Source organism: Rhinolophus hipposideros (genome assembly GCF_964194185.1).
Source record: "Rhinolophus hipposideros genome assembly, chromosome: 9".
Lineage (NCBI taxonomy): Eukaryota > Metazoa > Chordata > Mammalia > Chiroptera > Rhinolophidae > Rhinolophus > Rhinolophus hipposideros.
Genome location: NC_138055.1, coordinates 54,556,530 through 54,568,612, shown reverse-complemented (window position 1 = coordinate 54,568,612; position 12,083 = coordinate 54,556,530). Strand labels below are relative to the sequence as shown.

Below are 12,083 nucleotides of genomic sequence, written 5' to 3'. Positions count from 1 at the left end.
CCAGGACTGGCTATATAATTTGTGGAGCCCAGTGCAAAATGAAAAAGCAGGGCCCCTTGTTCAAAAAGGATCTCAAGAGAGTGACTACAGAGCATTAAACCAAGCTTCTGTGCGAGCACACAGGTGGCACGTCCATGAAACTGGCCCTGGCCCTAACTCTGGCCCTGCCTGTCTCTTATCTGAACTGGTGCCTCTTTATTGCTCTCTCTCTCTCTCTCTCTCTCTCTCTCTCTCTCTCTCTCTCTTTCCTTTAAGGAGGGCACAAGTGGCCCATGTGGGGATCGAACCAGCAACCTTGGTATTTTTAGCACCATGTTCTAACCAACTGAGCCAAACAGCCACCCCTGTTCTCTCAGTGCCGATCTCCCCACCACCTTCAGGCTAAAACCCCAGCTCCTCAGCACCATACACAAGACCTTCCTTGCTCACGTCTCTAGGATCTTTGTTGCTCCCTCACGCTCTTTGTTCACCTCTACCTAAACGTCTGTGACTCTGCATCCTGTTCCCTTTGTCTAGAATGTCCTACTTATCTCCCCCAAAACTCCTGCTTATCATTCAAAATCCAGCACAGGTATCTCTCTGTGGACCCTTTCCTGACCTCCTCCTTAACAGCTAGCTCCTTTTCTCTAAGCCCCGATACACTTTAAAGCAAGAGTTATCACTTTTTCTTAAAGGGCCAGATAGTAAATATTTAAGGTTGTGCTGGCCAAGAGGCAAAATTGAGGATACAGTGTAGGTATTTATATAACTATTCAAAAATGTAACCATTTTAAAATGGAAAAAACATTGCCGGCTCCTGGCACACACAAAAACAGATGGCAGGCTAGATTTGGCCCATAGGCCAAAGTTGGCCCACCCTTGCTTTAGAGAACCAATTAAGCACTTATGTATTTACGTGTCTGTCTCCTCTACTAGACTAGTCACAAGCCCATGTACTTTTTGCATCCCCAGTGTCTAGGTCAGGTCCAGTGAATAGTAGGCATTAAATACACATTTGTTGAGTGAATGGATGAGCCCGGTGGGGAGTGAAGCCAGAATCCTGGCTGCTCCATTTCCCATCTTTCTTCATCTTGACTCCTTTTCTCAGAGGTGCTAGGATATAACATGGGACCCTCTAACTTGAACCATCTCCAAGTTCTGGAGAGAGGAAAGACAGCGCTCCCCCAAAACAAAGCCAAGGCTTCTGGAGTGCCTAGAGTTGTTCCTGGAACTTGGTCTTGTCCTTTGGCCCCTTGAAAAGTGGCCCAGATATTCTGTCTCCATGTCTCAACAATTCTTGGCAACGATCTTACAGGTGTTCTGCCATGCAAAGAGAGGAAGGAAACAGAGCTTGGGTCTCAGGAAGGAATGAGACAGCTTTGGGGTAAGTAGGGAAAATTTCAACAGAGAAGCCCAGTTTTCACCAGCCAAAGCAGAATGCATACGACCAGAGGCGGGAAGGATGTGGCTAAGATTGAGTAACTGGGGAGTTTCTTATTCTTTCAGATTAGTGTAATAGGACATGTGAAAGCAGGGTACGTCCTGTATGAAGCCTGACTCTCTACCAGAAAGGACTGCCCTTTGAGTGAATTCGATTTCTTCTTCCACTGGAGAGAGAATTGAAGGCTGGGAGATTCAAGTGAGTAATTCTGTGGTGGATGTACTTTTACTTTCTCTGTCTCCTCATTTCCTAGGAGGTAAAAACAGAAAAAACAAACAAACGAACAAAAAAACAACTGAGGCTTGTGTGCATGTATAGTGAAGAGGGGCAGAAGGGACGATATAGCAGTATCCTAAATATAGAGAGGGGACTCCTGGGTGGTCTCAGGGGACAGGAAAGGAATTAGAAATGTTGGAGGGTGCTGGGATTACTGAGTGTATATGGATGGATACTGAAGGAGGCTTGGAATTTGGGAGTGGACAGAGACTAAGAGATACTTAGATAAGAATTTGGGGAAATCTTTGAGAATGGGAAAGAACTAAGGGAGCCTAAGAAGAGGGTTGGGGATCTTGGGATGAAGGGGTCTGGGAGTGGCTCAGGAGGTTGGTGAGCTCCCAGACCAGTTCAGTTGTCCAGCAGCCCAGAGTTGTTCAAGAGAGCTAAGTTCAGAGTCAGGTTCTGACTCCCTCTTCTCCTTCTACCCCTCGCCTTCAGCCTCCATCATGTGGAACACCTCTGATGCCAACTTTTCCTGCTACCATGAGTCTGTGCTGGCCTATCGTTACATTGCAGTTACTTGGGGGATTGTGGTGGCTGTGACAGGCACCGTGGGCAATGTGCTCACCCTGCTGGCCTTGGCCATCCAGCCCAAGCTCCGTACCCGCTTCAACCTGCTCATCGCCAACCTCACAGTGGCCGACCTGCTTTACTGCACCATTCTTCAGCCCTTCTCTGTGGACACCTACCTCCACCTGCACTGGAGAACCGGCGCCACCTTCTGCAGGGTTTTTGGGCTCCTCCTCTTTGCATCCAACGCTGTCTCCATCCTCACCCTCTGCCTTATCGCCCTGGGACGCTACCTCCTCATTGCCTACCCTAAGCTCTTTCCCCAAGTGTTCAGTGCGAAAGGGGTAGTGCTGGCACTGGTGGGCACTTGGGTGGTGGCTTTGGCCAGCTTTGCCCCCCTCTGGCCTGTCTACATCTTGGTGCCCGTAGTCTGTACCTGCAGCTTTGACCGAATCCGAGGCCGGCCCTACACCACCATCCTCATGGGCATCTTCTTTGTGCTGGGGCTCAGCAGTGTTGGCGTCTTCTATTGCCTCATCCACCGCCAGGTGAAGCGAGCAGCACAGGCGATGGATCGGTACAAGCTGCACCATGCAAGTGTCCCCTCCAACCATGCGGCTGGGACAGATGAGGCCATGCCTGGTGGTTTACGGGAGCTGGACAGCGGGATGGCATCAGGAGGACCCAGTGAGGGGATTTCCTCTGAACCAGTCAGCGCTGCCACCACCCAGACCCTGGAAGGAGACTCATCAGAAGTGGGGGACAGCAAGGTACCTAAGCAGATGGCAGAGAAAAGCCCTCCAGAAGCACCTGCCAAGGCCAAGCCAACTAAAGGAGCCCCCAAAGCTCAGAATTCTCCATCAGATTTTGGGAAGGTGACTCGGATGTGCTTTGCTGTGTTCCTGTGCTTTGCCCTGAGCTACATCCCTTTCTTGCTGCTCAACATCCTGGATGCCAAGCTCCAGGCGCCACGGGTTGTCCACATGCTTGCTGCCAACTTCACCTGGCTCAATGGCTGTATCAACCCTGTGCTCTATGCAGCCATGAACCGCCAGTTCCGCCAAGCTTACGGCTCCCTCCTAAAACGAGGGCCCCAGAGTTTCCGTAGGCTCCAGAGTTTCCGAAGATTCCATTAGAGCTGTCTCCCCACTCCTCAGAGTCTGGGACTGTTTCTTCCAGAAATAGAGTAGCCAGCTGGTATGACAGTAGATGAAAGTAAGACCTGTGGACATTTTCACAAGACAACTTCCCCCAACCCCGAAACGAGGCCTTTTCATCCCTTGCTTAATGTTTCAGCCCTAGGCTGCCCAAGGTGCATTGTTAGTTATTAATAAATGAATTCCATCCTTTTAATGCTCAGGTATGGTCTTTGGGGGAAGAAGGAAATGGGCCAGTGTTGGTTTGCAGCTGAAACAGCAGAGGATTTGGGGGGACAAAGGTCAGAACAGGGGCAAGAAAAAGTGGGTGTGGGACATAGTCTTCATTTATAAAACATGTGAATTTAAGAGGATTAGCCTGTCTTTTTGTTTAACTTCCCAAAAATGGTCCTCAACCCCTAACTACTGCTGCCCGGATCACCCCATCCCTGCAAACAGGTGTTTTTCCGCTCAAAAAATTTTTTTTAGACCAGCTTTGATAGCCACTTTGGTGAGGCTAGCCCCCTGGCCCTTGCCTTATCCAAAGAGAATGGTCGTGGGAGAGGACTCTTGCTCTGTGGAAATGGAACTGAGCTCAGCCGAGTAAGTGTAGGCCGGCATTGTAGCTGCCCTAGCATGGTCATGCTGGTTGGAGCTAATTCATCTGATCCCTCACTTCCCCCAGACTTGTTCTTGTCATCCTGGAAGCAGAACCTACGTCACTATAAAAGCAGAACTGAGACTCTAGTTAAGAGGGCTCAGGGCCCGGGCTGAGGGAAGATCACACTGTTCCCTTCCTCTAGCCTGACCATCATCCTGTCACCCTGTGCACGCCAAAGCCTGAACTTAAAGCACCTGTGGCCACCAGGTGACGCTGGTTCTCTGTGTTTCCTTTCTGGCTTCCCTGTTGAGGACAGAAGGTGTCAGACGGACTGGGAGCAGAGACACCCTCCCCTTCTGTCCAGCAGGGGTGGAGACCCAGGGATCTATACTGTTCCCTTTACATCAAACTTAGGAAGAAAAGTGAAGCATTAGGCATTTATTATTCAGAAGGTATTTATTGTCTACTTGGTTAGGGTAGCGGAGCAGGGTGGGCACTGTGCTGGCACTGGGATGCAAGGCGAGAGCCGTGCTGACATCGACGCTGCTCCGGCTGCATGCTGTCCCCTCCCTGCCCCAAGGTCCACGGTTTGAGAGAACAAAGTGAAGTCCAGAGAGATTCAGACAAGGACACAAAAGTACAGTGGGGATGGACAGATCTACAACCTCACATTCAACACACTCCCGGGCCCGGGAATCCTGCCTCCTAATCTGGAACATGTCCTTCTACAAAAATCACAGCAGCCTAAACTGAATCAAATTCAGGCGACCAAGGCAGGGCTCAGACAAGTAGGATGAACAATAAAGAACCAATAAAGAGCATCAACCTGGAAGTACAGAGATCAGGGTTCCAGTCAAGGTTCTCTGATAATTAGCTCTGTGAACCTGAGCAGGACTGGACAATTCTGGGCTTCCGATTTTATTATCTCCCCTGTCTCCCCACTCCTCAAAGATAGGGGCAGAGTGAACTCTTATGTGCCCCAGTGCTGTCCGAAATCCTGTAGATGTGTTATTTTGGGTAATCCCCACAAAATGTACCATGAGGTATCTATTATTATCTCTTCTCTTGCTTACAAGTAAAAAAAAAAAAAAATCGAAGCACAATTTGAGTTCAGCAATTTATCTAAAGTCGAAGGGCTAGTGCGTGGTATGACCATGATGTGAGGGCAAAGTCTGACTTCAGTACCAGCCCACATGTCTAATTACTGTAGGACAGCAGCCTTTCTAAAACTAGAATCCAGTGACCAGGTGATCCCTAAAAGTCCTTCCTTTCCAGACCTTCTAAAATTCTGAAAGTTGAGAATTCTCTGAAGGATTGTAAAAGGGCTTACTTTTCATATTCCTTGAAGGCAATTCAAAAGCTTTAGCAAGTAGAAATGAACAATAGGGATTGAGGTTAGACCTCAGGAGGGACTTCCCAATTATCAATCACTGGAAAAAAATGACCCAGGGGACACAGGAGGAAACCCTGGAGTCTGAGATCTGAGGGGACAGATCTTAGCAAGAAAGCAACCTCCTCCTCTCTCACCCTCTACAGCCCACACGTGCACCCGGGCCCCTAATGTCGATAAGGGCTGAGTTAGGGAAAAGAGGCATTTAAGATTCTCTCTCAGGCTTTCTCTCTTGTGAGTGTGCATGGCGCGCGTGTCCACGCATGCAGTCCCTCATGATGCGAAGCCCACGCGTGTCTCGAGGGAGTATGTGCATTTGGAAGCCCTCCTGAGTGTGAGTCACTGTCTGTCTCCTTGTCTCTTTAATCTCTGTCAGCGTCGCGCGGGAGTCCCAGCTCTATCGCTGCCTTTCTGACGCTATCTCTCCAGGCTTCTCTTTGTCTCACTCCATCTGTCCGTCTCTCCTGTAGGCTGTCTTCATCTCTTGTACCTCTGTTATGGCCTTTTTTCTCCCAAGCTCCTTCTCTCCCTCCTCCCCTGCCCCTCGCTCCCCGCGCCCCCACTCCGGTCCCCCGCCCCCGCCGCTCTTGCTCGCTCGCACACTCTCTCTCTCTCTCGCTGTCTCTTACAGGCAGATTTATGGTCAGCCCAGGGCCTTTCATTGGCCAAGCGCTGACAGGACTTGATTTAACGCCGCCTCTCATTGGCTGAGCTTGACAGGCCGATTTACGAGTCATTCTACCATTGGCCAAACCGCTTGGGCCCTGATTTATTGCTCAGTGGCTGCGGGGAAGGGGGGGCGCAGCTGGGGAGGGAGGATGCCCCTCCCCTCGCCTCCCCTTCCGTCTCCCTCTCCCCGGCTTTTTTACCCTTTCCCTCCCCTCAAGGAACCGCACTCCCTCTACCTGTTCCTCAAGCCCCCTCCTCCTTTCTCTTTCATCTAGCGGGAGGGGAAAATGGGGTGTGGTGGTGGTGGGAACCGAAGCAGAGGATGGGGTCCGCGGGGGTGAACGTGGGCGGAGGAATCTGAGAGGTGGAGGTCGAGAAGATTGGAGAGGGAGAGAGAATACTGAATTGAAGAGCAAAGGGGAAACTGAGGAGGCGAAAAGGGTGACAGGGGAAAACATGGAAGGCTGAGGAGAAAAGACTGAGGGAGCCAAAAAGGTGTTCTGAGGAGAAGGAAAGATTGAAAAGAAAGGGTGCGTTTGAGGAGGCAAGTGGGCTAAAGCGGGGGAGACCTGGGTACTGAGAGACTTTTCAAACATCACTATTCAGAGCAAGTAAGAGACGGGAAGTTTCCTCTTCAGACAATGGCTCTGAAAAGGGAGAGACTTAGAGGAGCAAAGACACAGAGAAAGGCGCAGTGGAGAAGTGGAGAGGGGGAGGAAAGGAGAACTGGCAGGTAATAGCAAAGAGAAGAGGGAGGGAGACGAGACGGGTGGAGAACGAGCGAAGACACAAAGTTGGGTTGTGTGTGTGTGGGGGGGGTAATGAGAAAAGACTGACCCCCAGAGGAACTACTGAGAGAAACCAGCCCCTCCTCTCAGTGCAGCCTCTAGAAGAGGACGGTCGGGCACCTCCCCCAGGAGACGTTCTGCCTCCTCGAGGCTGCAGGAGGCTCCCCATTCCCTACACCTCACTCCCCCCCCCTTACCCACCTCCCCAGTTAAATTTATGAGTTCATGGCTGGCCTTCAGGAATTAGGAATATTTATGCTTCTTTGAGAGTGAGCTTTGGAGGGTGATAAATAAGGGACCAGGAGAGGGTGCAGTTGGGGGCTCCTATTTTTAGCATGGTCACTTTCCCAAGGCCCCCCACCCACCGGTTCCCTCTCCTCCTGAGCCAGAGAAGGGAGCACTAGGAAGGTGGGGAATGAGTTTCAGATATCGGGAAGGGGGTTTGACTATCCTGGAGAGCCCCTCAGAGAACTACAGATCTTTGCAGCAGAAAGGATTGAAGGCAGATGGGAGAGGAACTTTCCAAGCATCCTGGCATTTGTATGGCCCCTGGACTGCAGTTACAGCATTTCCGCAGAAGATGGAGAGAAATGGGGAGTAGCCAGTTTCCCCTCTGCCCCCCTAAGCTCAGTTGCTGAGAAACAGAGTAGAGGAGCCAGGAAATTCAGAAGAAGGTTTCTCTGGCATGTCACCTCCCAAGTCACAGCAAAAGGAAGATTTGAAATCCTCCACCATCACCCCCACACCACAGCCTGGGTAAAGGAGGCTAGGGATGTGGAGCTCAGGGCATCTCCTAGGAGTCTCAGCCCCCAACCTGCCCAGCCTCACTGCTGGCTGAGAATTAAAAACAGCCGGTAGTTCTTGAAATCCCTTGCCCTGGGCCTCCAGGAAATGAGGGAGGGAGAGGATCTGTCCGGGGATCCACATGCCTTCTCTAGCCTTCCTTTCCAGGATCCATGTATCTGTGACCCTCGGCCCCGTCCGTCCATCGGAGGGCTTGCTCTTTCCTGAACAAAGATGGGTCCATGATATAAGGGGGGGTGTAAAGAGAACAGAAAGAGCTGGGGAAGAGTTGCCCCCTCCCCTCACACACACACTACCGTGTTTACCCAAAAATAAGACCTAGCCAGATAATCAGCTCTCATGCATCTTTTGGAGCAAAAATTAATATAACACCCGGTATTATGTTATTATATTATATTGACTGGGTCTTATAGTAAAATAAGGTGAGGTCTCATATTAATTTTTGCTCGGAAAGACTCATTAGAGCTGATTATCCAACTAGGTCTTATTTTCGGGGAAAACGGTATGTCCTCCATCCACTTTGGCCTTAGCAAGGATGGCCACAGCGCCCAGTGTACAAACACCCCCAGACTGTGCTGCCTGGAGCGGGAGAAGGGAGGGAGAGAAGGGTCTAGACTGGCCCTTTAAGAGCCACTTAGGGTCAGAAAGCCTGGGCTACAGAAAGGGGAAGGAGCTGATGTCAGAAGACGGATGGGCAGCAAGATGGGGATTGATGCTAATGGGGGAGTTAAAGCTAAGTACCCAGACACTCAGAGGGCAGAACTGCAGATCTGTCTTCCTTATGCTCACCCCCCCTCCCCAAACCAAGGCTGTAAATCTGCCTTCTCAATTGGGGAAAGGGGGAGTTAGGAAAAAACGAGATGTTCTCTTCTCCTTTTTCTTGTTTTTTCCTTACCCTGTGCCACCCTCTCTTCGCACGTCTTTTGTCCTCTCGCAATCTCTTCGCCCTATCCATAACCCCTTCCCACTAAAATTTCCAATTTTGGGCTTCCCATCAGGAACTGAAGGAAGAGTTTTAGGTTGTAGAAGAGTTTAAAAGGAAAGCACAAAGCGGTCTCCCTCACAAGAACTTGATGGGAAGGTGGGGTTGTGGTGAAAGACTGGAAGCTCCCAATTGCTTCAGTTTCATTTCCCTCTAACCCTCTTCTCACTTGCAGGTAACTCTAGCAGCCTTCTTCCAGGACAGTAAGGTGAAGGCAGGAAGCAGGATATTGGGTGCCAGGAGCTGAAAGGGGTCTGAGAGCTTCAGAGTTGGGTTTGTGAAGGCCTCTGACACACTACGTTGGAGGGACTGGTGGGCTTCCAAGGACAGCGAGGGAAGCTGCAGGAGCTGTCCACTAAAAGATATATGGTCTGGTTTCTCGGAAACTCCTGGATCAAACCGTTCCCTCTGAGCACACACCCTGCCTGCTGAGTAGCGACAATTTCAGGCCAATAGTCTATTTACTGTAAAGGCAGGGTCCAGCTCCTCATGGAGCAGCTGGAGGTCTCAAGGAGGTCTCAAGGAGGGGTCTCAAGGAGGAAGGCGGCTCAGAGGGGCTGGAGCTAGTAACTCTTGGGGAATTCCATTTCTTCCCTGACTTCCAGATGAGACCAAATCTCCCATCCTTCAGGACCCATCATCACGTTTATCTCCTTCTCTACAGGCAATCAGGGTCGGTTCTTGAGAAGTTCCTCTGCAGGAGGAAGTGCCTCTCCATCTCATCGGTTGCATGCTAAACCTGACCTCCTTTTTAGTCCTGAAACAATTGGTGCCTGATTGCTCCTGGCTTCCAAATCTTCCTCAGTATCCATAAAAGATTGACCCTAAAACATTAATCTTATCTCTTCCCTCTTCCCAGGTTTTCCTTCAGAGGCCTAAAATCAGTTCGAGGCCATCCTCTCTGTTTCCTAAGTTTTCAGGGACAAGGGAGAGAGCAAGGTTGGAGTGGGAAAAGGTGGGGGTTGTGAGCAGGAGCCATTGGAACCCTGGCTTCCAGCCTCCCAGTATCTGAGTGTCTGGCCAAGCACTCCCTCCCATCCCAGGGAGGTCAGCCACTGCCCTCAGCACTGATCTCTGGCTGCTTCTCTATCCTGGTGATAAATCCTGTCTTTGTCTCCCCTCCAACCTGGGCCCCAGGGGCTAGAGGTCAGAGGCTGGGGGAGGGGTCATTGTGGAGGAGGGAGAGCTACAAGGAGAGTGGGAGGAGAAGACGGTCAGGAGCAGCTGGTGAGCAGGCCTGGGGGGTGGGCAGTAAGGGGATGAGGCCTCTTGATTCTACCGATCCTGATTGTACATTCCAGCAGGTCTGCATTCCAAGTGAGAATGCCACGATTCCTGAGATGTGGAAATACCTTGGGAATGGGCCCTGGAGCATCAGAATACCGGGAGATGAGGAGTCGGTGTGGGGTGCCTCAAACAAGGAGGCTCCTGAAAGAAATTTGGGAATGAGAATGTTGAGGGAATCATCCCTATCCCCACCACAGACTCCTACACACGTGTGCAGTGTGCGCATGCCCATAGATGGACAGACACACACACATGCACACACAAGATTTATAGCCCATCAGCATAAGGGAGCCCAGGAGAGCCAGCCTGCCCCTTGGCCCGCCCCTCCCCAGCTGCCTTCTCTTCCTGTGACTTTCTTTCCAGTCTTCATGTCTCCATTCTTTTTCTCTGCTCCCAGCCTTGCTGCTCTCGTTGTGTGGGTTTCTCTCACGCTCCCAGTTTGTTAGGCTGGCTTTCTGCTCTTAGCCTCTCTCTGCCTTTTTGATTCTCACTTTTTCTCTCATAGTGCTTCTGTTTCCATCTTCCTGTCCCACTCCTCCCCCCTCTTCTACTTCCTTGGACTCTCCATCTGTCCTGTCTCTGCTCTTTTAGGCTCAGCCATCCCCCTACCTCACTGCCACCACAGCCAGAGATCTCTGTCTGGCCCAGGGGGACAGGAGGAATGCCAAGGAGAAAAGAGGTTTTGAATGAGTCTCTTGCTTTGGTGGGAGGTCTGGAATCATACTGTATGATAGAGGATGAAAGCGAGTGGCGAAGGCCAGGTGACCAGGAGAGCTCAACTAAGGAAGGAGGGGTGAAACGGGAGGGAAGAGAGCTTGATACAGAACAGATACTAAAGAGAAAAGGCTAAGGACTAAAAGTTCCCTTTAAATGTGTGTTTTGGGTCAGTCTGAAGAGGGGGAGCTGAGGGACATCTACTCAGTCATATTGAGACACAGATCCATAGACAAGATCTAGAAACCCAGCCAGAGAAACAATGGTAGGATGTCCACCAGGCAGCCACAGTTCTGAGCTCTAGCACCTACCAGGGAAGATCTCACAGACCTTTCTCCTCTACAGCCTTGGAGTGCTGGTTCCCTCCCCACTTCCCTCCTCCTCCCTGACCACCTCTCCTCCCCATCAGTGAGAATGACCTCAGCTCGGGCTGCCACTGTCCTCAGCCCAGCTGATGTACTCTCCCATGGGTGAAACAGAGGCCAGTCACCTCTGCCCCACCCATTCATTCTCCAGTGCAGGAGCTGGGGCTTACACAAGCCTGCTCCCCAAGTGGGAGTGGGAGGAGGCAAGACCAGAAAGGCCTTTGCAGGACATGGTGAAAAAAGGGGGGGCATGGGCACCAGGCAGAAGGAGAGAACTGGAGGGGGGCACTTGAGAAAGAGGGGCTACAGCACTAAATCACCCTGTGGGGGGCTCTCTCTGCCTGAGCTCAGTGGGGTGGGGAAAGGATAGACATTTGGGGTGGGTTGGGTGGGGGGAGAGAAGAATGGGGAATCGCCACATCTGGCAGGCAGGTGTCTGGCACTGTTCAGGCTGCAAGTCACTTTCCCAGCCAAAGAGGAGGAAGAGGGAAAGAGGAGGGGCTTCCCAGGGTCCCCTGGGAAGAGGGAAGGGCTCACAAACAGAGACAGAGGCCCAGTATCAGACAGAAAGAGACCAAGGGAGCGAAATAATCAGACCCTGCTCCTCAGTCTCTGCTTCAGTCAGTGCTGAGGATGGGATTGCTCATAGTTCTGAAAGAAAATTTTTGGCCAGCGGACTGGGTAGGCCAGGCACCCGAGTTCCATTCCTAGTGGGAAACAGAGAGGGCAGGAAAAGTTCAAACCAGGCCAGGCTGAGGAAACAAGCTCGAAGAATTCCAAATGTGAGAAATGGATAGAACTCCCGTCTCCCACCCAGTTCTCACAGTGACATGCCTCCTGGCCAGGGTCAATGCTGAGTAGGAAGGTTAGGATGGTAAGGCTTCACACTGCTCTTCCCCAATGCAGACAGTTAAAGACAAAGATACCTAGCCCTCATCTGGTCCTCCTTTACCCCAACTTCCAATGCAGGACTGCAGGCCTCGTATGCCCAAACATCTTTGTGTTCTTCAAATGCTGAGGGATCCAGGGCACAGGTGCCCCCACAGTTGGTCAGCTTAATTGCCAGGTTCTCACCTGGCAAGGTGAGGCAAGACTAGACAACTCTAGGTTTCATGTCTTGATGCTGGAGACGCTCTTCCCA

The 12,083-nt window shown here is 51.2% G+C and overlaps 1 protein-coding gene across 1 annotated transcript; it reads left to right on the top strand.

Annotated features, from left to right (window-relative positions):
* Nucleotides 1-1,501: 1,501 nt before the first annotated feature.
* On the top strand, nucleotides 1,502-3,557 carry GPR84 (G protein-coupled receptor 84). Its single transcript, XM_081059934.1, has 2 exons — nucleotides 1,502-1,618; nucleotides 2,135-3,557. The coding sequence occupies exon 2, from the start codon at nucleotides 2,143-2,145 to the stop codon at nucleotides 3,340-3,342; it is 1,200 nt and encodes a 399-aa protein (XP_080916060.1). The 5' UTR covers nucleotides 1,502-1,618; nucleotides 2,135-2,142; the 3' UTR covers nucleotides 3,343-3,557.
* The last annotated feature ends 8,526 nt before the right edge of the window (nucleotides 3,558-12,083 follow it).

What these genes read in the sequence shown, in the direction of transcription:
- GPR84 (XM_081059934.1), top strand. Translation starts at nt 2,143, where the DNA reads ATGTGGAACACCTCTGATGCCAACTTTTCCTGCTACCATGAGTCTGTG.